General features: G+C 38.3%; 2 protein-coding genes across 18 annotated transcripts in view; one reads left to right on the plus strand and one right to left on the minus strand.

The window, feature by feature from the left end:
• Positions 1 to 3,937: 3,937 nt before the first annotated feature.
• On the plus strand, positions 3,938 to 13,248 carry LOC139138984 (crystallin J1C-like). 2 transcript variants are annotated; one of them, XM_070707642.1, is made up of 7 exons: positions 3,938 to 4,370; positions 7,729 to 7,905; positions 8,398 to 8,583; positions 8,974 to 9,130; positions 9,329 to 9,519; positions 10,387 to 10,526; positions 11,307 to 13,248. In XM_070707642.1, exons 1-7 carry the CDS (start codon positions 4,301 to 4,303, stop codon positions 11,394 to 11,396), a joined length of 1,011 nt encoding a protein of 336 aa, XP_070563743.1. In that variant the 5' UTR covers positions 3,938 to 4,300; the 3' UTR covers positions 11,397 to 13,248. The 2 variants fall into 2 exon arrangements, with proteins under 2 accessions (XP_070563743.1, XP_070563742.1); XM_070707641.1 differs by lacking the exon at positions 3,938 to 4,370 and adding an exon at positions 7,071 to 7,366.
• A 4,357-nt stretch (positions 13,249 to 17,605) lies between these two features.
• Positions 17,606 to 26,175, minus strand: part of LOC139138985 (polypyrimidine tract-binding protein 1-like) — an 83,994-nt gene continuing 75,424 nt past the window's right edge. For all 16 annotated transcript variants that reach the window (XM_070707658.1, XM_070707656.1, XM_070707654.1 and 13 more), the window contains 2 exons: positions 22,806 to 22,869; positions 17,606 to 21,568 (listed from right to left, as the gene is read on the minus strand). In XM_070707658.1, the coding sequence (XP_070563759.1) occupies positions 21,500 to 21,568; positions 22,806 to 22,869 (133 nt within the window). In that variant the 3' untranslated portion in view covers positions 17,606 to 21,499. The remainder of the gene's footprint in view (positions 21,569 to 22,805; positions 22,870 to 26,175) is intronic.

The raw sequence follows: 26,175 nt of genomic DNA on the forward strand, positions 1-26,175 counted from the left end.
TAGATAGACTAAACCAATCCTCGGACGACGGAGACCCGACATTGTCTATATAATGGACGCATTTAGTTCACTTTCAACTTTAGAGATGAAGTCAAGAAAGGACCGACAAGTGACCAAAAACTCATCGACAAGTTAAAATAAAAAACGATTTTTCGAACTTTCGCCATTCAAACACTACTTTCTACTTTCTTTGTAAATATAAACAGTTTCGAAATAAAAGAACAGTATCAAAATACAGCGACAAAGAGATCTGAAGCTACGACAACTAAAAGTATAAAGAAAGAAACCGACAAGTGACCGAAAAGTCATTGACAAGTTTAATGGGTTTTTTTTTTGGTTTCCGGCATATGTGACACCTTACTTCAAGATACGATTTCATTGTCGGCCAATATTTCGTACAGTTTCTTCGTTCTGTTCAGTCGATTGTGTTAATATTCACCAAAATAGTAGAAAATGACATTTTGAAGCCCAAACATCGAAAAAGAATGATAATTATCCACCTTATCGATCACTTGTCGGTCCTTGTTAGTATGGCCAATAGACCTGCTTCAATACGCGATTTACTTGTCGGCCAATATTTCGTTTAGTTTCGTCAATTCAGTTCGGTCACTTGAGTAAATATCACAAAAACAGTAGAAAATGACATTTTAAAACCAAAATATCGAAAAAGAATGGTTTTAATTCAACTTGTCGGTCTATTGTCGGTCCTTGTCGGTGTTTAGTATGTCCGCATGTTTTAAAAGGTTCCGCAACTCGGGTCAAATGTTGTTCGACAAGCTTGGCCCGCGGATAAAAATTATTGACCCTAAGCTGTCGATATGATTCCACAACATTACACAGTTACTTTACCCCATTAAAGCTGTACCCACGACAGCAAAAAAGTCGGCATCAACTTGTCTGAAACAAGAAATGGACAACGTAACTTAGCTCCGTTTTGAAGCTATTCGACTAGGGTCGCGGGCCGAGGGGTGTCAATAGCCATATAGGGCAGCTCCTGGCTATTGACACCCGGGTGTCAACACAGGGTCCGGCGAGCAATATTCGTCTAGAAATTATGAATATGATCAATAAATGTCTTGTATTAAACTTTTTTTCATTATACAAGCCTTACCTGTGTCTAGTGTGTGCCTATTACTTTACCCTAGCTATCTGTGTATAGTATTTCAAAGAAAACAGTCTATATCTGTTAATTGCCCTCCCTAATCCCCTTCATTAATTTGTTCTGCCGATCGCCAACGCGGGGGCTTATCGCCCTGACCAAATACCTCGTTAGCAGCTCATAAGGTAGTCCGTCTACTACCTTATGAGCTGCTAACGAGGTATTTGGTCAGGGCGATAAGCCCCCGCGTTGGCGATCGGCAGAACAAATTAATGAAGGGGATTAGGGAGGGCAATTAACAGATATAGACTGTTTTCTTTGAAATACTATACACAGATAGCTAGGGTAAAGTAATAGGCACACACTAGACACAGGTAAGGCTTGTATAATGAAAAAAAGTTTAATACAAGACATTTATTGATCATATTCATAATTTCTAGACGAATATTGCTCGCCGGACCCTGTGGGTGTCAATAGACACTCCGTATTAATGTAACATGCAGAATGCTGTTTGTTTGTCTTGTAGGCACTGTTATTGCCTTCAAAAGGAGTCGAGTGCGTAGGGTTATGCAGGAACAACCAACTGCAGCGTATCATTTGACATTGGTTTAAATTCAATTTGGCCAATCAGCATGATTCACAACGTTGACATGTGTGATGTATTCGGAGAATATATTGACCGAAATCCTGTATATTGTAAAGGCTGTGAAACTATTCATACGGTGACATTTCGAAGATGACCTTTAAATAACGGGCCTTTCACTAATTAGGGTTGGTGGCTGGACCGGAGGAAATCGGTGCATGTCAGAAGTTTGAAATCGTGTCCTCCCAATTTCTTTTTGCCTTTTTTCTTAAATATGACCCTCTCCTTTTACCAACTTGTTGAACATTACCCAACCCTATCACCAGTTTTACTGTGCCCTTGAAAAACATTTCGATTTTGAAGCATATAATGTCGCTCATGCAGTTACCAACCACTAAGTTATTCCAGACACTAAGTTATTTTGACGCAGGAGAATCAAACAATCAAAGTACATCATTTAATAATGATACAGTGATTTCCAAGTCGTACGCTCTTAAAAACTTTATAATTCGCATATTTGACACCCCCTCGCCGACAGGTTTTTAGAATATGACCCTCCTCCATTCCTCCGGCCCACCCCCATAATAAATGACAGCTCCCTAAAACTCGCGGGAAAAAAAATACATTTTACAGTACATGCAAAGAAAGGCAAGTGTTCCAATAGGCAAGTGTTCCAATATTTAATCACATACAGAAGTGGACAGTATTTTCTTTTGTACTTCGGTTATCCTGCTGGCAACATTTCCATTTAACTCCTTTGCACATGACAACTTGCTTCGTTGGCGCAGCTATCCTGGAACCCTTAGGCTCTGATCGTGTTCGATCGTATTGTCTGTAAACTCGCTCAAATTTGATTCTACGCAACCTTGTGGAATTTAAGACCTCGCCTCAACATCGAACTTTGAAACAAGGTATGTGTTTTTTAAGTTGGCAGAAAAATCTAATACGCTACAGAGAAGGTATTTGCTATCGTTTATAAAGTGGTGTTCCTTCGTTAGGGACATCGAAGGGTTCTTAGCAACGAAGTTTCAATTGTTCTGGCATATATGGAATGCAGTTTACTCCCAAACTTGTTATAAAATAGTCTGCTATGGGAATCTTGCTCCTTAAAATTCCTCAAGGTCAATGATGTCTGTTTATAGTTACAGTAATCCTTGTGATGGTATGTGGATTATATTTTAAGTGAATGATCAACTGCCATTTTAATCGGTTTTTAAATTCAACATGTATCGAGGCCATCGAGTTGATAAATATTAACCTTCCGTCGTAAGCTTTGCGATTCTGTATACAAACTATTGAGATCTCAGAATTAACATATTCATGAATTATATTTCACGTTATTCAATCACCGTAAACCCATATAAACGTGAAAGATGACCTTTGCCCCGAATTGGGTTTATATCACATAGATACTCAAGAAAAGGAAGGGCCGCTTTTTTCGAGTATCTGGCATCAAAGAAACACCACACATACAATTTTATATATATATAAAGCGAGAATATTTGGCGTTAAAGATACACCACTCATCCAAGTTTTATGTGAAAACCGTTTTTAAGTTCGGGGAGAGTGAAGCATTTTTCGGGGACTTAAATGTTGCAAAACGAGTGTGTAGGGGATATTTGCAAATTCGATGACTGCATCATTAGTGCTCCCAAACACTGCACTCTCTCAGCATATTCTGCTGTCTACCTTCTGAAGAAGTCTGTAACTGCGCTTTCTTGTTCAGATTATTTTGTCATGAATATTCATGTCTGCGTAGGCTTATTTACCGTCTCCAGAAATAGGTTTACTGTTATTTTCATGACAAGATTGTGTTTTTTCTTCGGCCTGTGTGTTTATGGTAATCGACCAAAACCAAAAATGAAACGAAATAAAATGACGCACTCTGTCTGCAGAATTTCCCGTCGCGCGTTCCGTTATGATCGATTGCATGCAATGAAGCCAGGACCTAAGCAGCGCCCTCTATCGACATTGATAAGACACTTCTCGTTCCCGATAAAGTACACACCTGAATACATCCTGTATTTTATTATTTTAATATCGTCAAGAATTACATGCCAACGGGTTCAGAGCTGAATATCCATTTTTCTCTAACTGAATTGATAATAATTCCCGACAGGCAGAGTCTGAGAAAACATTCCACGCTTTGTCGTCAAAGTTTAACATGCAATTCGTATGCGCTTCATATCGTCAGTTCATGTGAAAGTGAAACAAGGACGATCATAGATTTGCCATTCGTGGAATTCAGCTGGGGTATTTCCAACAACTATGGCAAAATCTTTTTCCCCTTAACTTTTCATGTTTAAGCTTTCGGATTCATGGCTGTGACACCGTTTAATAACTGAATATAGCTGCGTCAGCTACTTCAGTTTTTTTTGATAGAGAAGGGGAGTTCCATGAGTAGCTTGGTTTGAAAAATCAGTTCTGATTGGTCAAGGTCGACGTCGTGAAAAGTCTAGCGCCGCACGACGTAAATACGCAGAATCGAAAAGCTTGGGGAGCAAATCGAAAGTATGCGCTAGCAAGCCTATATATAGGTGTGTGAGTGTATCATAGTTCAATTCGGACCACGACTGAGAGCCAGACGGATCGCAGAGCAGCTACTATCACTCTAAAGGATGGCCGATCAAAGCGTCCAATCTCGACAAAAGTCTGCCATTATCGGATCGGTGGTTGCCGATGCGGCCGGTACGTATGTGGTAGCGGTTTATTGAGTACCTTTCTTCAATACTGAGATTAATATTCTGTGTTACTACATTTACAGCCTTGATTGTTCTAAATATTGGAAATTTGAAAAAAAAAATGGAATCATACTTTCATTTTCAAGCTAATGTTTTTTCCTGATCTTACAATCTCAATCTTGTTATAACTGGATGTTCCGTGGGAAATTTGTTCAATACTGAAAGTTTCACACACTTTGCCGTCTATGGGGAAGCTTCGATAGGGTATATATAGATACATATGACATAATGATCTAGGTGATCTTATCTGATCAGCAGCAGCTCTCCGTCCCTGTACGCAGACTACTCACAGTTGGCCGTCCCGTCGCAAGTCCGCACGCAGAGCGCCTTTAGCACACAGGTTTTGCAGGTCTCTGAGTTTTGAGTTGAATCATTTGTTTCTACAACTCTCCTCCCATTGTCCAAACCAGGACGCTATTTATTTCTGTTCGTAATGTCCTCAGTGACACCAGTGAACTCTGAGCTAATAGTGCTGAATATGACAAGTACTATAAGACTCGGAGATGGACCATCCTATCTTGGGAGGGGTGGTCATACTTAAGGGGAATAAGTCTTCAGAGCAAACATTGCAAAATTTTTGCAGTCATTCTGATTGTTCACAAAAATAGGCAGCATGAGGGCGGGCTAATATAACTGAACGAAAATATTGAAAAAAATGTACGTATGTATGGCAAAGTACAAAAAAGACAATTTGTATGTAAGAATTATGACCGCCTTCCTCTAAGATACAATGACGTATCCCTTACTCGCGATAGATTGTTTAAACACTGAGCTTTACCCTGAAATGATAAACAGTGAATTGTAATAATGCATTAATAAAAACTCCCTGAAGTAATACATATGCTTTTGCTGCAGCAAGCTCATAACCTGTTCCTTTCGTTTCAATGTTTCCAACATGTGCTTGTCAGAAACGTACAACTATGAATATCAAACTGATTACAAAATAACTGTCCCTTCATCATTGTCTCGGTCTTGGAATCAGACGGACGTTTGAGGCGATAGTCTCATCTCTCCTATAATTGTAAAGTCATCAACTCACATTTTATCGGAGTATGTTGCGACACCTGGCGGGAAACGGTTTAAATCTGCATACTGTCGCGGTAAAACGACAATTTTTACGAATACTTCTTATTCTACTTTAGACGTTACTTTTCGCTTCAGATACAGCCATGAACTTCAAATAATTACATCCTTCAATGTGTGAATATGAGGGAATCGGCTTTTTTTGCTCGGCAATGTCACAAAACAGACCAGATCACGGCAATGATTCTCTTCGCGGTGGGTGTCGCAGAACGTGATAATTTGCATACGACTCACTTGACCTGTGACGTCACCATTGAACGGCCGGGGACGTTTACAGAAATGATGTCACACTATATCACCCATCTCGTACAATTTAACACAATATCTGCCCACACCTGTCCGTAGACAGGTACAGTTGTCCAACTTCACATCGAGCCAAAACAAACAAAAAGGGAGAAAAGAAAATGAAAATAAATACCATCACTTGAATGTGTTTCCTAAAAAATGCATGATAACTGGCCGATAGGTTATATGAGCAAAATTGTTTGCAACTAGGCGAACAAACTTTGATTCTCATTAAACCAGCCTAAGGAAATGCATGCTTAAATTTCGCTTTAACTCGGCTCGTCGCCATACCGAATTGTGAACAAAATAATTTATCGATTTTTATTTAGAATATAAATATCCGAAATCGTGACTAATAAATAAATCTGACGAGGTCGAAATGTTTCATGTGTATTTAATACTTCGTAAAGGTAAATGTTACTCTAGAGTAACCGTGGTACAGGGTAGTACTAGGTTGCTTGGACCCCATCTGCAGACCCAAGGTGAGTACAAGGCGGGCGCTGTCACATTTTCATTCCAGCGTCTTATCTGACTGAAAGCTAGTGTATCGTTTTCAATTACTATACACGGAGAATATTATTGCGACAAGTTTCCCGATTGGCGTTACGTCACAAACCAGCACATTTCTTTCAAAATCGAAAGATGAAATCGGTGCAGCAGATAAAAAAGAAGAACGTGAGACACCTGTGACTGCTAACTTCAACTTGGTAAAAGGTGCATGACTGTAATATGTTTGAATACAGTAGATTCCGTCTACCGTTTTACTAAATAGCCATGTTTAGCCGTGTAATAATCTCCTGTGTGGTATCTTTTGCGCAAAACCGAATCGACGTGTCATGTCTTTCGCTTCCTCGCTGACTCGCCGTTTAGACCTAATACATTCGCAGTCGATCGGTGATTGCTTAGCTTCGACGGTTGTGCAAAATTGGCTCAATGAGGTGTACAGTGCACCGCGTCATTCCAACATTTGCAACTCATAACCAAGACAATGCAAGTTTGTTAAACATTAAAGGGTTATTGAGGAATAAGGGTTGAACTATCAATTTCTCCTTACAATTCCAATGGTTACCTGTTCAGCGAAAATGACTCAATCTTTATTTCGGTTTATGATGTGATCATATGTGTTAGTCAGATTTTCTAATGAAAGACATGTAATGTTTCTCTTTCTCTTTCTCTTTGGATAAAATTCACAGAGTGCATATTATCATGTATCTCTTTCGAATTTAACATCGTGAATTCCCCGATAGCTATTTTTAGATGGTACGTCAAGGGTCATTATGCATAACGTCTTTTACTTTCGGTTCAAGTCGCAGCCACGTCATCATTAAGCCACTTCTTTACCAGCATTCGACTTCGACTGTTATCACATCGGAGGACGGACACTGGTAGGGTACAGGATGAGGTCCCATCACCGAGTACTTGCTCAAATCGTTGTCGGTCCAGTTGTTTTGGCTTACCTCGGTCTTTTATTTTATATTTACTCACCCGACGAGTCATCCGCATTTCAAATAACTGAAAGTGCTAAATCTAGGGCTAGGGCATCGGTTCTCGGGGCTTTTGTCGGTGACGCGGCCAGTAAGTGGGGTTTTTGATTTTTTCCCAGTTTTTAGCGGCAATCCTATAGTAGAACGAAATTCTTTTGTGTATATAGTAACAATAACATGGATGATTTTTCCATCTGTCAGTCGTGTTAGTGTATTGAACAATAAGCTGTCAAGGGATACAATCAGTACGAACAGAAAGGGTTGTTTTTTAAAATCATGCACCATTTGTGCAAGCTTACTTCACCAACCACGGTCATCGTTGCACTCTACTTTTTATGCAAACTGTTATTAAGTCAGTGTGATGCCATGATGTTGTATATAATGCGATACTTGTCAAAGTGAAAACGAAAGCAATTAAATAACCTACATTTTTATCCTCATTATTGTCAATAGGTGTGCCATTGCATTGGTTCTATGACGTCAAGAAACTCGACGAAGTTCTAGAAGGACGCAGCAACCCTGAGTTCAGGGAACCCTCAGCCAATCCCTTTTATGATATTCCAACCGGAAGCAGTAGTCTCTATGGAGACCAGGCTCTAGCAATGTTGGAGTCATTGGTCGAGTCCAATGGTAGGTTTGCAATTTTCTTCAAAAAATTATTGAATTAAAACTGGATAATTATAATATGGAAAATGTACATTGCCTCATTTGCTGAATTATTAAGGTAGACTGCGCCTTGCGGACAGGTATTTTGACTCAAATTGTTTCAGTTCTTTTCTTATCTACGAATTATTGAGGCTCATTTCAAAGCTCTTTGAGTAAGAAAATTTTTACCGTCTTAGTTTTCCGAAAGTCGAAAATTTTATCCCCCATGGAGTTAATACAGTGATGACGGCCATAATGAATTTCAAACGTCGGTTAATATTAGATAATTGTTTCTCTAGTACCACACTTTGCACAATGACCCCTGGTATTTACTCTTGATTCAGTGAGAAAATCGTTTAGCAAAAGTTTTAAGTTTTTCAGTTCCGGAGCGCATATTCCCTCTATGTATGCTGATTTATGTAAATGATCGCAATCCTGATTTCTTTGATTGGTTATTATAATGATTTTTTCACAAAGGTTTGGACACAAAGGACTATGCTGAACGCCTTTACAAGCAATTCGGTCCAGGCACAGAATACGACAATCCTGAAAATGCAAAACACGGCACGGACCAGGACATGCAGTTGCCAATCAAGGGACCATGGAAACCACAAGTTATCAAACACTTTGAAGCAAACTTCATACAAAAGAAAGCAGTCACAGGTGAGGAGTGTCCTTGATTCACATGTTGACAGCACCAGATGGTAATGAATGTTTGTTCTCTTGCGGGCATAGTACAACAGCTGATCAATTATACCAATGAAGTGTTGACTTCCATTGAAAAGTCCGAATGTCAGAGAATCAGAAATGTTAACTAGACGACGAATTCCGATGCCGAAATATCTGTTATCGTTTTTCTTTTCATGAAACATAAGAACCGCAGGATCAAGAAAATGTCGCGCCTACTCATAGAAATGTGTTACTTTTGCTCAAGGCAAGTATGCCATATTCATAAATTATTTCCACACAAAGTAGACTTTAAAAAATGATCGAGACGTGACAAGCTAGAAACACAATCTGGTACAATATCTCTTCCTTTTAATCGGTCAACAGGATCTGAAGTGAAACGAGACATGCATGCAGTTTGTATCGTACCTCCACTGGTTGCGAAATATGCAGGTGACCCTGACCTCCTGTTAAAGGTCAAGTCGGCTGTTGAAGTAACCACAGTAAAGGAAGAAGCCGCGGTCGTTGCTATGGCAGCCACCAGGTGAGTCATGAGAATCTATAGGTCAGAGGTCATGCGCTAGAAAAACTTTTTTGATGTGACTTAATCAGGAAATGTGAGAAGAAAAAGTGTATATATGTTAGCCGATAAAAAAAGCTAATGGTACAAAAACATGCAAATGATATAAACCCTTGTGTCGACTGACAAAATGGTTTCTATTTTCTTTTAAATGAACTCTAGACTACTGGAACATTACGTCTTACATGGCTCCGACGAAAAAGCTGTTGACAAGGTGATTGCAGAGTTGAAAAACCCCGATAGACGTCATCCCCAAGCCAAAGATGCCGAGGTAGCTGATGAACTGGAGATTGTCTTGCAAGCAAAGGAGAAGTCCAACAGAGAAGTCGCTGGTGAATTTGGACGCAGCTGTAGTAAGTACATTACCTGTTACAAACGTACAGCTACATTAGATAGAGGTGGGGGAGTCGATTCGCGAGAAATGTATCTAAACGTGTATATAATTCGTCTCCAGTCATGGCATGAGTCGTCGAATATCAGATTTTTTAGGAGTTACGTTTTTTCCCAAACTAAACTACATCTACTTGTGAATGTGTAGTCCGTACAAGGCAGATAGCATTATAGAGTTTTATAGGGTTGTTGATGAAAATTGTTGAATAACAAGAAACTAGTAACTATTAAAGTTAACACACCACTGTACTGAAGTGGAAATCTTACTCTGACAGAATTTCTATCCCGTATTCGGTACCTTGATTTTTAGGTAATTTGATGCTGCAGCTACGCTGAAAATCTCAAATTTACATATCTGCCCACTGTTCTCAAGTGCCGATCGTACTTGCACAAGGCTAAACTTATAAGGTTTTCTAGTTGGAGTCGATATTTTTCCAAATGAAACCATTCTTTATTCAAGTTGCTATTTTGATAAAAACATGTCGCATTCACGGATAGTCACGTATTTTGATATTAACTTAAACTATTTAATAATAAAAAATGTAGCTTCATGAATCAACGCTTTCACTTAAAGTATAATCGCAGAGTGACTTTCCTTTGTGCTGTTGATTTGCCACCCTCCCAAAAACTACCCCCAAAACAAACACGAAACAAAAACAAAACAAAACAAAAAACCTCCGGTTATCCTGAGATATCTTGATATCTTAAATGTTCAGGCACGTTTATAACATAAAAACCGTAAAATTACAAGTTCACTTTGTCAGATCTGCGTATATATACCTAGACTGAAATTACCCATAATAACTCCCTTCATTTTCTTATCCCGCTAGATGTGCCTGACGCATTCAAGGTAGCCGTCCATGCCTTGATAACAAAGCCAGATTATACGTCGGCCATTCGAAGCACCCTGTACGCTGGTGGAGACTGTGTCAGTCGGGCTGGTTTCGTCGGCGCATGCAAAGCCGCTCAGGTGAGTGTTCATCGCCGTTGTACAGATTGACTGGTCTTTCCATAGGGAACCAAGAAATCTGGTTCTTGTTGTTGTTATTGTTGACCAATACAATTCAACGAAGATAGCTGCTTTGTTTTGGTTGTTTCAAACGTAATGTAGACGTCATAAGCAACGCTGCAAGGACACTATCCAGACTATCATTCTTTGACCCGATGTAACTCTATGCCAACGTATACTCTCTTCATAGTTTACAAGTCTATGAAGAGAGTGTACGTTGGCATAGAGTTAGGCCCCTACATCGGGTCAAAGAATGATAGTGTCCTTGTAGCGTTTTTTATGACATCTACATTACGTTTGAAACAACCACAACACACCGTTATCTTCGTCGAATTTTATTGGTCAACAACAACAACAACAACAACAACAACAAGACTAATAAACATAAACAACAATACAAAGAACAACGACAACAACCAGATTTCTAGGTTTCCTATGGTCGTTCAACACGCTGCAAGAAGATCGGTTGTCCATGCAGAATAACGTCATTGGAATATCCGGCCATCAAATAAAAACTTTACTGGCATATCATGATACTGATCTATACAATGATAGAATATTGTCACTAGTATACATTATCTGCGCGCACCGATGTACCAATGTTGGTGACGCTAAACATTTAATAATAAAGATTCAATTTTGTGGAACACCCGATCCGATAACAGTTGGCTTGTGCTATGATGTTGATGTGTATGTAGATATATTGTAACGATCCTTGGGACTTCTGGTTTCTTGTTTCAGAATGGAGTTCAAGTTATCCCTGAAGACTGGAAAACGAAGACATTCAAGTACAAGAAAGCCCTGGAGTTAACTGACAAACTAGTCAAGTAAACGCACTATATGCTTCCTTTGGGTGGCTGTAACAAAGAGTGTAGAACATGGATGTAATGTCACTATAAACATATATCTCACAGTACAGTGTGTAAATTTGTTATAGAGCCGCAAATTATACAAAACCAGAATTATATTGCTCATTTGTTATACTGGGATACTATTTTTTTTCTTTTGCTTTTTTTAAATTTTAAATGGCGCATATCAGATATTCAACTGGCAGGATTTTGAATTCAATGCAACATAATCATTGTAAAATATTGATCGTACCTATTTGATCTGTGCATCATGGCCGAAGTAACAGCGTTCAGACGTTGCCATTGAAGTTTAAGACAGTTTTAAGAAGCTTTTCTACACATTCAAAGAACTCGAAACAGCTAGAACTAACAATACCCTGCACAAACTACCTCTGCTCTCGAAAACACTTGAAGTCATCAGTGATGTTCTTCATGTCTTTTTTATGTTTTTTGTGTTCTGAGGAGTCAGAATAAAAACTTTGTATTACCAATTTCATCAACCAGTTACGATATAGACAGTGAAATAGTATTTCATCTTCTTTCATTTGCAGATGGAACAAATTGAAATTGGTTTCGAGACTTTAGTCTATGTCACAATATGTATATGCAAAAGTTTACAATGGCATTTTTTCATTGAAAACACTCATGGCTCACATGATGTAAGATATCACCATGTAATTCACTCAAACACTGCTCCTGTAGCAAGCAGGTATAATAAGAGATAACAAGATTAACGAACAAATGGATCGGTGATAGTTATATATTTTCTTTTCCTTCGAATTTCATTCCTGTAATCCTTGGAATAAATTGTTCGACGTCTTGTTATGATAAAAATAACATATGATCAACTTGCGCCCTCTTTCCACTGCTTTGTTACACCCTTCGACAGAAAGTGGCCTGGTGGTTTGGTAAAACCCATCCGAGGATGGAATGAAAGATATATTAGACGTGCTGTTTGTGCACTGTTACTGCAAATGCTTCATTCTGTCAACTGTGTACACAATTTACGTGTTCAGAAACAACATTTACTGTTCAGTTTTTCTTTTTTTTTTAATTGTCTTACGCGACTTTTTTAGAAAAAAACGGTTGATCTCCGACATTGTAATGTCTTTTCGTTGATTAGAGTTTGTGTATTCAAAGTGTCTTTAGAAATCGATGACAGCTCCACTAGCGTCAACTTCTGTCACATTTTGCGTTAGTATTGTACTGTTTACAAAACGTGATGTTCTGTTTCCAAAAGCATCTTTAAATGCCTGGTGTTCAACTTGCAAAAACAGCCCGAACGTAAACAATAACCAATGTCATCGTTTACAAATGAATTCTATACCAGATTAGAACTCGTTTGCCAACAATAACGTTACATATTGTACGCAATGGACTGTTTTTCGCAACGGTAATGTTACGCATTTAAACATACTTGAGGGAGACGAATATAGACGAATATAGAACAAAATTAAGGACAAAATCGCCGAAAGTTACAGCTACTGAGGGCGCTCTTTCAATAACCAGCAATATACAATGCGGACAAACGACAATACTGTATTTCATTCAAGCTCTATCAACTTAAGACAATAAAACTTCAACTTAAGACAATAAAACTATTTCATTCAACTTCTGTCAGCTTTGTTTATCATACACTTGAAGGTAAAAAGAGTATATTTACACATGTTATTGGCAAACATAATTGTAAAAAGAATGTTAACGAGACGCGTTCAAAAATATCAAACTCTGAAACCAGCGTAGCTCTGAAAGCAAGAAAAAATAATGTAATATGATCGATGTAACTTTTAGTTTGAACGAAAATGTTGATGAATAAAGTCGTTAAATTCACAGCAGTACTTCAACAGACACTTGTCTCTTGCTTCTTTAGCTAATTTGAGAACAGTTTTGGATTATGCCTTGTCAGTGATGGTAATAATAAATAATGATAATGGGTTCTTATATAGCGCTCATATCCACAAGTTCATGTGATCAAGGCGCTTTACAATTATTATTACCCCTGGTCACTGGACCTAATACGATACCATTCAACTCCCTTGGGAGCAAACAACAGCTCACATGTGCAGCCAATAATCGCAGCAGAGCTAAACGCACACATTACAACCACTGTCCTACCAGGTACCCATCACTCCTGGATGGGGAGAAGCAATGAGGAATAAAGTGCCTTGCTCAAGGACACAACACCATAGCCATGCCGGGGATCGAACTCACCATCCTTTGATCGTGAGTCCACTGCTCTAGCCACTAGCCCATGATGCCTCCCGTGACACATGGTCATGATGGTGACACAGGTGTCAAAAGTAGCCAGTATAATAAGTCATTCAGCGATTAGAAAAGGTTTAGCTTCAAAAATGCCATAATTTAATTTGTCATTCAAGTTCATCAGTTTGTCTTCCAAAAGTTGCAGTACAGAGGCAACCAGTTGTAGCTTTGCGATCTCGATTTTCTGACGTTTACCTACACTCAGCTTGTCTATATCGGACTTCGTCATACCTTTACTAATTGCGGTATTATGATGTGTACTTGCTACCTTCAAATTCATATCAAGGCGAAAGTTCATAATGGTGTACCGCAAGAACGAATATTGTAGAACCAATAAGATTTGACCATACAAAGTTCTTGTTAACTTTTAATGTCAGTCCGAAAGTCCAAACTACCATAATTATAGTGACGAATGATCACATATAACCAGGATGTGGGAAATTTGTCGGAACCTTAAAAACATGCCTTAAAAAAAAGTTTCATCTTATATGCCCGTAAAATGAAACGGTACGTTATGGTTAGGCTTTGATGTCCACAACAACGCCAGAAAACCAAAAACGAAAGTCAAAGCTGTCTTCGATATTGTGGCGCTGTACTAATGACTGTGTTTACCATGATGGTCTGTCATTGAAGAAAAAATTAATGCACTCCAATTAAAGTGGCTTATGAAATTATTTGAGAAAAATCCAGATAAAGGGACCCCTAAATGGGCCAGCTTATCAAAATATTTCATAGCGAATTATGACAATAAACTGAATAGTGATTATCACTACCCCATCTCGATTTCAAAGTGAACAACAAACGAACCCCAATGGTGTATGGGGATATGTTAAATATGGTCAAAGAGTGGAATTTTAAGGATTAAGGATATCTGGAATGATGACAGAAATGACTGGCTCCAATAATCAACAATGGGAAATAATTGCAAAAATTAGAGGAGGTACAAATAGGCATGTGTAAGAGGAAATTAAGACAGAGTATGAAACACTCCTCAATGCTATTGCAGATTCCTGGAAACAAGTTATCACTTCTAACATCCAAAATGAAGAGATCTATGATATTTTAGACTTAGAGATTTATGGTCTGACAAAAAAAAAGTGATGTCAAAACCAAGTCACTTTATTTGAAATTAGTTGATAAGAAATGGCATGCAGTCAAAGGTCAAATTGGTCAAAAATGGGTTGCGAATCTAAGTCTCACTGACAGTTACAAAGCTACTCTATTCAGCCGTCTTAATTCAACAGGAATTGTCAGCAATTTAGTAAATGATTTAAATTGGAAGATTTTCCATCGAGGCCTAGTCACAGGAAGCTTGGCCAAAACTTTCAATTTAAGTGATGGGAAATGCCATATTTGTGGCCAAGAAGAAACACTGGAACACATCTTATTTGAGTGTAAATATGTAAAAGAAATCTGGCAGAAAAGTATTTCCTTCTTTGTCAGAAAACACAACTTTGATAATAATATCAATATATCAAAAGATTAGCAATTGCAGGAATCGAAAATGATAATAATGCAACATGTGACATTATTTACTGTATTACTTCCTTTGTAAAATATACAGTTTGGAATATTCGAAATTCGGTTACTCTTGATGGGATTAAAGTTTCCCTTCAATCCTATGTCATGCAATTGAAATGTCATCTCTCCTCATGGATGAATACATTGTATTTCACTTATAAGATGATGAACAAAACTGAGGATTTTATCACAAAGTTTTCAAGCCTTGTAAGACTTGAAGGAGAAGAATGCATCCTGAATGCATTCATATGATGATCTTTGTAATTAAACAGCTAATTATTTGGCTTTTTGTTTTCAGACAACACGCATTGTAATTTTAATGCATTCACAGTTATGTAGATTTGTTTTATTTATGACTATGTGGAAATAAATGTATCTTTTTCAAAAAAAAAATGATGGTCTGTCATGGGCACCACGACGCGTCCCCGTCCGTGGCTTGGTACAAGTTGTTATTACGGTTGGATGAAACCTTAGCTCATAGCGCCTCCAACGTTGATATGAAGATGTTCCCGATGTTAAAGTGGCACTCCAACTTGGTAACATTTTTAAAACACAGGGGTTCTCTCTGTGGCCTCTCAGCTAGGCGACTGATGCCGTATGTTGTGGGTTCGAATCCGATTGAAAACTAGCGGTATTTAATGCCAAGGGTCGATATTTGAAGTGGCGACTGCGCGCGGATCACGAGATATCGATAAAAGCATGTCCTCAAAAAAGTAAAAGTTTGAATTCCGGTGGCCCGCCTAAATTCAGCTTCCGAACATCGAACATTCGGCACTGGGGCCATTGTCAACTAAGCCATGGAGTACGAGTCCGGGGTACGAGTCTACGCTCACGCTGCTGTACGCCACAGTACCACTCGCATCGGTGATCGCTCATGCCCCGTGGGCGAGAGCTGAGTCTTACTGACTGGGAGAAAAAACGGAAAACAAAGTTTGCTGATTCCACCAGAATTCGCATAGGTGACTTGCACAGATACGTGCGGTTGATACATAGCGGCCGCTGCGTGTTATGCACGCGTATCACGTGGCGGCCGCCATGTATTGAATCACGTGTAACCGTGTGGCAGACGACAAAATGTAGTCATCATAGGCGGCTAATATTTTACACGTAAAAACTGATGCCTATGTGGTATTGGTTAAAAATATAATAGAACTGACTGAGAATAATGAAAACGACAAAAACTGAGGAGAAGTTTAAAAAAAAAACTTTCCTGAAGTGAAGGCATAATGCTGTATATAAAGTCTTCGCAGTGGGAGGTAAAATTGCATTGTTCAAACTTATTATGGACTCCCTAGAATATCGTCAATCAGCACAACAACAAACCTTCGGGGGGGTTTCGGGTCAAAATCAGAAACGATCGTAAAACTTCGAGATGTGAAAAATACGCTCGGGAAATGACATGTTTTTATCGATATCTCGCGATCAACGCGCAGTCGCCACGTCAAATATCGACCGTTGGCATTAAAAAAATATGTTTCAAAAATGTTACAAAGTGGGAGTGCCTCTTTAAAGCATCGACTTATAGGATTGCGGGAAGATTGTCAAAAAAGTTTGTGCAACAAAATTAATTGAAGAAAAGCTGCTGTCTAGCTGCTATTGTGAGAGAATACTTGAATTCCTGGACACAGAGAAAGTGTGGAAATATGTAAATATCTTGAGCTGTGGATGTGTTTACCATTATAGTTTGTAAAAAAATGGGCTGTATACAATATTGCATGTTCTTCTTCTCATCATTCCCTCACATCTATTCACTGCAAAAATCCCCCTGACCTGAAATATGGCTGAGTTTGACGCAAGCTACTTTCGTTTACAGACCTATACACTAGAGTAATCATAGGAAACATGTACATCCTTTCATTCAGTTAAAGGTATGCTGTCACCTGTTCCAATTTTGCCAGTTACCATGGAAAGAGAAAATCTAACCAATCACACATTTTAAGCGGGTGGCCGCTTTTTAATAACAGCGCCCTCACATGGGCATTTCGAATACCAAGTAGTGCTCCTTTGACCATATATGGGCATATTTAGATTAAAGATGACTGTATACCTTTAACATCTCTAATTCAGGGGATTCATCATACATCTGCAATATCATTGATCGCAATTTCAGATTCGTTACTAAGTATAGCTGCATATGCGCAACATTTGACAATGCATGCCAAAAATTCCGACAAATTTTGTTGTTACAGCTTGTAGTCCAAGCCATAAATTTATATGAATTTAAGTGTGACTTTTTGAAGCCATTGTAACACTAGCAGATTTTATTTTCATTGTTTATGCAGAAAATGCAGACAAATATTTATTTATGCATATTTATTATAGAAAAAAATGACGTCATTTGCGATCAGCGCTATTCAAGGAAAAAGCTTCCATCCTCCTTTAGTGAAGTACAAATGCCAGACACCAAGGTTACAAAAAAATCATATTTACCATTTTTATTTCTTTTTTTCCATTATGCAACTCATATATCAAGTTGTAAAATCTCAAGTAACATAAACTATGCAGATCACCAAATCGAGGAAAAAACACAAAAGTCTTGTGAATATACACAACTAATGATCAATAAAATCAGATCTTTTGATTATACAGAAATCTCTGCTCTCCAATGAATACACAGACAAAAACAAACAAAACAACTTATCAAAAAAAAAACATCAGTTGCTCGTTGTCAAAAGCCATATAAAATCTCCATTTTGTACATGATATACCTCATTTTCAAATATCCAGATTCTCAAAATAAATAAATACATACGGGTCTTTCTTTTTTTTGTCCATGGTTTAAGATTTAACCGCTGACTATGATAACATGAGATCAAAGATCAATAAAACAGTAAGAGAGCCTCATGTGGATACCCATCGTTCCTCAGCTGAGACCAAAGCCTCAAAGCATTTCCTTCAATGATATGTACTCAGTTATGTAGCTTTGCTTGACAATTTAGTTTAGTTCAGAGAGAGAGAGAGAGAGAGAGAAATAGATAGAGAGAGAGAGAGAGCTTGAACGAACACAGGAAAGCGCCTAAAGGTATATAAATGAAAAATACGAGAATTTGAGAGCTACTCAAAGTGCCAGAGAAAGGTGGCACATGTGAAAAATTGAATGACATCGAGACGGTTCGAGAGAGACTACAGCACTTTAAATTCAGAGAACAACAAACAAAAGAACATTCAAGAGTAAAACGCTAAGTTAAATCAAGAAAGGGAAAAAATTCTGTGTATATGTCAATTTTTATCAAATATCTAACATTATGACAAACAAGTTAAGATTCTCATTGGCGAGATTTAATTATCTGGGTAAACACTAAAAATTCTTATACAAGACAACTAGAGAAAGATAAAGATGCCTAAACAGAAATTCTTGAAACAGTTTCAAAAAGCTTTGTAAGAAGTCTACGTACAGAAGAAACTTTTGACTATCGTACGATGTCTGTCACCTTTAACCTCTCGGGGTGAACAGACAAAAGGCCCCGTTTAAATTTACACCGCGTAAGCAATAAGTGCAGAGACTTGTCTTCTTGTCATGGATTTTGGTGTCGCACTGTCATTATTCAGTGTTTGTCATTTTCAGGATTTGACTATCTGACCTCCTTTCATCGGCAGAGTTCAGTTTGTATGTAACAGGATACTGAGCGCGAGAGTGTCATTTCAAGACATGTTGACTAGTTACTCAAATTGTGAAACTATGATCACTTTTTTTTATTCTCGATGAAAATTGCTCATATTCTATCTCATTTACCAACTTATCTTGGATTCAAAGTAGGCAAAATACAGGGATATAAAACTCAAAACTTTTTACCATTTGGATTTGGTTCAGGTTTAATGATATGACTGGGAGGTGGTTCATAGGTGACAGGAGGACAGATGGATTGTTCACTTTTTAAAAGTTTAGAGTTGGGTAAACAGCTATAATGTGCTGATAATGTGATTGGCACAATTTCAAAAGTCTTGTTGCCTGAGTAGCAAATATTGCCTCGCTTTTTTTCGCCCCTAGCATCAGCTGATAAACTATTGAAGAAGCTGCAACAGTGTAGCAAACAAAATGGCCAGTGTAGCAAACAAAACTCAAGCAAAGCAACAAAGACTAGTGTAGCCAATAAAAACTGCTACAGTTTAGCAAAAATGTTAAAACAAACTGATGCACTATAGCACATAAACTTCTACAGTGTAGCCACTAATTTGCAACAGAATGGCAAACAAATTCAGCTGACACCCCTACTTCAGTTGCTGCCCATAAACTGATGTAATCAATAAACTGCAACAGTGTAGCAAACAAACTGCTACATTGTAGCAAATGACAACCATGACAGACAATGCGACACAAGTATCTCCATTCAATGTGTAACGTGGCCACAATTTCTCTGAGTGACATCAATCTTCAAGTCAAAAAAAGGCACTAGAAATATTTGGAATTGAACTGTTTTTTTTTTTTCGCAGCACTACTATTCAATAATAGAAAATCAGTCCTTAGTATTAATTACAAGAAAATGACAAATCTGAAACATACAAGAACTACCAGTAATGATTCATATGACTAGTGGTTTGATATATATAAATAATATACTCCCATAACATACACCAAACTTTCAAAAATACCAAAATATATAGTCAAGCCTTGGGATAGTTTTTGTTTTAACTTGAAAAAATCTCATAAACACGAATGAATGTGTTTGCCCTTATGGAATAACTGAAGAGATCATATTCAGCAGTTCAGTGAGTAGAATTTCCACCTTATGGAATAAGATAATCCCCCTAGGAAAACAGTAGGATTATGTCAATATACATAGGGGTGAAGTTTGAAGATTCAACAGCTATGGCAGCCACTTGTTAGTTTTGTTGCTATTTTTACTGTAAGACTTTGTTAATGTCAATCTGATAAAACTATAATCACCGACCAAACAGACTTTGAAGAAGGAAGTTGAAAACATCTTCAGACACAAGAAAATGGACTCTTTTCAGATGTGATGGACTGGTGGAAAACACCAGCATACATGATTGTGAATCCTTGATGAATAAAAAAAATCACTGCATAAAAATTTTCCACACTAGACACAGAGAAACACAGAGAAAGGTCACAACAACTCCCCCTGTTGTGAAACACGCCATGTTGTCATTTTCAACACTTATCCCCCCTTCATAGAAAGAGACATGTCTTTACGCAAGGTAATCCACTGATCTGGCCGGAATTTGTAAATGCCCTTTTCGCATGTGTCTCTATTGCTCACCTCCCATGGTAAATGATAAAAAATAAAGTGCTCATAATCACATCGACAGTGAAGCCCCCTCACCCCTTCCCCCTGCATATAGGTTTCCCCTCTTCAATTGAAATCAGTGGGGCTAAACCACAGTGGAGGGGTGGAAGGATTGATCACATACTCAACATTTGTTCAAGAAATATTTTCACGTAAAAATGGCTGCCTTAGCTGTTACTCACTACAAAAGGGGAAACCTACAATGTTAAGATACACACTGCAAAAAAACTGACAGAAGAAACAAATAAAATTGCAAAATACAATTTATCCAAATATAAAATTCTCCTATTGTTCTACTCTGAGTGGAAAACTACTTACACTATTCCATATTACCCTCGTGACAGAGGGTGTGGTAAAAATGACACAAAATAGTTCTCTAGCAGTCTATGGAGATTTGGATAGGGGGACAAAGGTCGCATGCACACTGACCTCATGACGACCTATCGGCATCTAAACATAAACAGTTCTGTGTAAAGTTTATCATTATTTCTTATTTTTTACATCACTTTTACTGTACAATATATATCAGTCCCCCGGTAAAAACATGGCCAAAAATCATAGCCTTTGGAATGGCATACAAAATAGTAACTGTGATCCCATCAACATTTTCACTGACCACTGTATGAGGGCGCCAGACATCCATCATGAAAAAAACACAACTGCAAACAGACGATACAGTGTATACTCGAGAATATTGCTTGACTTTATAAGTATAATTTAAAAAGGGAAAAACGTTAAACCTACCACAATTATAGTCCTTACTACTATATCCCCAATTATAAAGGAACCTTTCTTAATTCATTATTGCTGGTGAAATTTGGATAACCATTATTGGTAATCAGAAGCTTATTCTACGTATGATGACAAATATTTTGTAAAAAAATCAAATGAAATAAGACATTGGGGTCCAGACACAGTGGTACGGTAAAAATGTTGATATTTGGTCTCTGTTCTTTGGTCTACATAGACTGACTAAACTACCGTCGGTCACATTTCAGCCTTCATCTTGTGTTGTTTTTTTTTCTCAAAAGGATGCACATTAGAAAAAAGTTATCTTCTAGATGGTGGCTTTTGAAAACGATACCCTCAGGTGACTGGAATTGCTCAGTTGGTAATTGTGCATAGCCTGTGAGGAGGACAAGAAATGACAATGAGCGGTCACACACACACACCGATTCACATACAACTATGAACTACAGTCAACTACTATGAATCAACTACAGTCCCTCAGAGGGACTGTAGTTGAACCCCTTTATTGTGTACATCCACAATCTCTGTGAGGCACTGTGCTTGAACCCTTTTTTGTTTAGGCACAGTTGGACTTGCACATTTTGCATGAAGGATAAAATGTTCTCTTGCTCTATAGCTTTGCATACAGCCAGTTTTTTACAGATTGATAAATATTAAACAAGTGATTATTTTTGGACAGTAAAAAGTAATGAATTATTCTCATGGTAGTGAAATCTGTTCATTTTGTATTATCTATTAACAGATAGTTGCACGGCCAATCAAAAATTTGCTTTGTAAACAGTATTTTCATACAACATTTTCCACAGTTGATGGTTGCCATGTAAGTCTCCCTGTTTCATTCTTTATTACTGCCTAATATTAGTCACTATAATTTCTGCCACGGTATAGATAACAAAATCCCTGTTTCATTCCTTATTATTGTCTAGTATTAGTCACTGTAATTTCTGCCACGGTACAGACAACAAAATCCTGTCTACCAGCCTCATTATTTCTTTCCCCACAGCTGTGGCAAAGCTACTCTCTCTCTGTTTTACAAACATGTCCCGACAATTCCCTCATCTCTGAGTTCTTATCTCCGCAAAGCTGGGATAAAACCCTTCCAGTGTTCACAGCTGTCACTACGGCTGTAGTGTGTATACATAAAGTATACATAAAGTGTTTTTACAAACATTCAGATCAAAATAAATCTTATCGTACAGTAGTTCTGTTCCTCAGGTGTGGCAAAAAGTCAGAGAGGAGGTAAGCTCTTTAACTGTAACAGCTGTTACTGAAATCCGTATTCAAATGATTGTCAGTAGTTACAGCAAATCTAAGTAACTGATTCGCTTGAAAAAATCACAAAGCACTAGGTTTCAATAAGGTTTCAATTCCAATATCATTTTTTACTGTTTTTGACAAATTTTTTTTTGATATTCAAATTTGTGAAGTTTAATTGTAGGCATAACCTTACAAGGAAACAAAAAAAGTTGTCTTGTGTATTTGTTGCTAGAAAAATATCTTTAGCAGATCCTTCAAACTTCAATGGGATCATAGTATTGACTTCAAAAGATCTTTTTGTGATCAAATTTTAATTTTAATCACATTAATTTGGAGGCTCACTGAGAATGACTTACCACGAGTGCCGTCACAGCTTCCTCTACTGATCCCATCTGTATTAAGGCCATTTTACGATCTTTTCTGTATAGGGATGAAAAAGAGTGATATCAGACATATGACTGGTAATTTTAAAGCAAATGTACCAAAATATTAAAGAATTTTCCTTGAGTTAACCAATAGACCAGTGGCCATCTTGAATTTGACTTAAATAATGATACATTTTACGCACTGTGATTTATTGCTGGCGCAAATAAACTTGGAACACCGAAGTCCCTATATACATAGGAAAACCGCTGGCGATATCCCTATATCGCCAAGTGATTAGCCAAAGCGGTATCGCTAGTGAGTTAGATCATCTTACAGTTTGTTTATCGAAAACACTGCGGGGTGCCCATACTGCATGTGTTTCATAGACAAAAAGGCATAGCAGAGGCCGTTCAATTTGCGTGAATGATGGTACAAGAAAGGATTGACGTTTTGAGTAAAGTTACTTGGGTAAATTTCGATGAGCAGGGAACCTGTTGAAGCAACCGTTTTGACAGACTTTCCCTCAAAATGAAGAAAGAGTGTAGGTTAGAAAACGGTAGGTGTTGTCATTGAGCTCGCTATCGTTTGGCTTCGTTTCGTTGTGCAGGCGTGTCATCATAAATGCCGTCATTTCCACTATCTCACAAAAATTGTAAATTACGCCCGGTATTGTGGTTAAATCTGTATTTTTAACTTTCATTTTTATAAAGTGATCAGCTTACGTTGAGGTTTACAATGTGCGTCTCTTTCTTATATGTTGTACATGGACCTTTATTCACGTTTTACACCCATCGAGCGATGTAATATCTCGAGCATGTACTTCGACAATATCCATTCAAAGCGACAGTGTTTCCTTGAGTGAAATTCAAAGTCGCTAAATTTCTAATTTCGTTTCGAAGAAACCGGTTTGTCCTTAGACCCTCGTTTCTCAAGGATCTATGGTTTGTCGACCGGTGTAAAGTAGATGCGTATTCTAAGTGAGGAATAGACGGTTGTGAACATAACCAATCGTACCGGTACGTTGTACCGGTACGTTATCGGCCGTGCGAGTTGCTGGGTAAAACTTCCTGGCTTTGACGTTTTTTTATCCGACATGTCGTAGCGAAATTCTGTGAGAACTAATACTGGCAAGGTTTCGGTTTTCGGAGAATTTCAGTGTATCAGCTGATTATCAAGTTGAAATAAAGCGCGAGCGTGGATGGTCCGACTTGTTGCTGCTGGCGCACGGCGTGGTGTGGCGGGGAATCTCTGTTACAAGCATCCAACTGTCGGCCATAACCTCTACGGTCGCCATCGACGGCTTTCGTGATTTTGAAGAATAAACTAAACCGTAGATAAAGCTAGACCTTTTCTCGGCTTTGTTTCTGAAAACCTCTCCTCAGAGGCAAAGGCCACAGTCGCGAGTGGAGTGATACGTACCGGCCGCCGCGTAAGTACTATGCATATAATAATTGGAAGTTGGGAAACGGAATGGCCGTTTTACGCACCCCTCGCCGAGTTTGGAGGCCGATTTCCCTCACAATAAGCCTCAACTATATACTAAACCAGCATCGATGGCCTCCAATACATCTTAGAATTCATACCTACAAGCCTCTTTGCGTCAAAAACGACCTTCTGTCCGTTGTTGGGTGCGATTTCTGTGTTTTTGACGTGATGGAACACTTTCATTCTACAGCTGTGGGCGGGGTCAGACCAGCCGCGCTGTGATTGGCTAATTTTTTTCCGATCGACCCCATGATGACCTCTCTTGTTTAGATCGCTCACGGCCCGGTGGTTTCAATCGGGTTCGAACTCACAACGTATGGTATCTTGTCACCTAGCGGAGACATTAAAATTAGGCTATAGAAAGGGATTGCTGATAGGCATATTCGAGAAGACTGTTACAACCACTGCGGGGCGAAACTATGCCCGAGTGTCTCATATTCTGCGAAGCATATTTTTACCTCGGAGCACTTTTTGGCCGGTTGCTAGTGACGACAGCGAACACATTGTATCAATTTATTTTCGATAGAATATCGATCGAAATCTGCTGGCGTATCGGCTCATGCGTTCAGGTCACGTCATCATGAATATGCCCACAATAACCCGTATATATTGACTTACATACCATAGTACCAACGTATCCGTTGGTTTCTTGAACTTAAATTGAATCGTCGACACTCTTTACAGTTTTTGTGATGTGTTTATGTTTCAGCACATTTTGGCGCACATTTCATATCAATTTCCAATAAACAATATCGATCGATAACGTTCACCGCTCGATGACAGTGGACACTTTGCGCCCGTTTGCCTCCGTTCTGTTTTATTTTTTCAAATTTACTGGAATTTTTATCGTTGATATTCGCCCAAATTTGGTCTATATTACAACAAAATGACAGATATTTGGGCTGTACAACTTATGAGACGCATACTCTGCATATGTACACGCCGTAAGATCGCCAAATTATGGACGGCAACAGTCCGTATATTTCAGTGATCGGAATAAAAAAATGCAAATAAAACATTTTCATGGAGAAATTCATCATTATTCATTCAATTTCATCATTATTCGTTCAAAATTGAGGAATTTGCACCGGCGAGAAGTGTGCAGCCTGTTCGGTGTATTATACGTCATTGTTTTCTATGGGAAATCAAGCCTATTTGCCGCGTTGTAAAATGAAAAATATATCTGAAAAAAAACCCCCAAAAAACATTAATCTAATTTTTTCATTTCGCTTTAATTCTTAAAGTGTTTGAGATAACACAGCTGATGAAACTTTCGTTTTATTTTTTTGAGTTTCCCTCTTATTTTTATGAAATGACAAGTTAACGATCGTTTGGCTGTTGACTGTGTTTTTCACCTATTGTGTATATGAATAATTAATTATCGCATAGCTATTTTCAGATGCCAAAATGTCATAATTGAAAGGTCAACATATAAGGAAATTGAATCTGCAACGCTTTCATCAATATTAAACTGTGCAGGGAGAAAATTTGGCGAAATTTTAAACATAGAGTTGAAGGCGGATTTGACTCTCTGTGCCCGTTATGATGTGTGGTGAAGACACTGAATCATGTACGGTGCTCACTGCGAATGTACTGTGATGTCGAGTTCTGAGACGTGAAGGTACATTTCACCAACTGTGTTTAACTTGAGACTTCCAACTGTGTGGTTAAGTTGCCGCTCATCTGTGTTGATGTATCAACTTCGTTCGGTGTCTCTCGGCTGTCTGTTCTGTACAAGCATTCTAGTGAGTCTGCAGTGTTTTGTTGGTGTTTTTTTTCTACACAGGATGTGTGTGTTTCGCACTGGGACAAGCGTTGTGACAGGGAGGACGGCGCGCTTGGAATTAAAATCCTGAAATCGGTTCTATATACAAG

Source organism: Ptychodera flava, chromosome 8 (genome assembly GCF_041260155.1).
Source record: "Ptychodera flava strain L36383 chromosome 8, AS_Pfla_20210202, whole genome shotgun sequence".
In the NCBI taxonomy this organism is placed as follows: domain Eukaryota; kingdom Metazoa; phylum Hemichordata; class Enteropneusta; family Ptychoderidae; genus Ptychodera; species Ptychodera flava.

Bases quoted from the DNA above. Each gene is read 5' to 3' on its own strand.
- LOC139138984 (XM_070707641.1), top strand. From the start codon at position 7,189: ATGAGGTCCCATCACCGAGTACTTGCTCAAATCGTTGTCGGTCCAGTT. The intron at 8,584-8,973 runs GTGAGGAGTGTC...ATCGGTCAACAG, and splicing joins ACAAAAGAAAGCAGTCACAG to GATCTGAAGTGAAACGAGAC. The intron at 10,527-11,306 runs GTGAGTGTTCAT...TTCTTGTTTCAG, and splicing joins GCGCATGCAAAGCCGCTCAG to AATGGAGTTCAAGTTATCCC.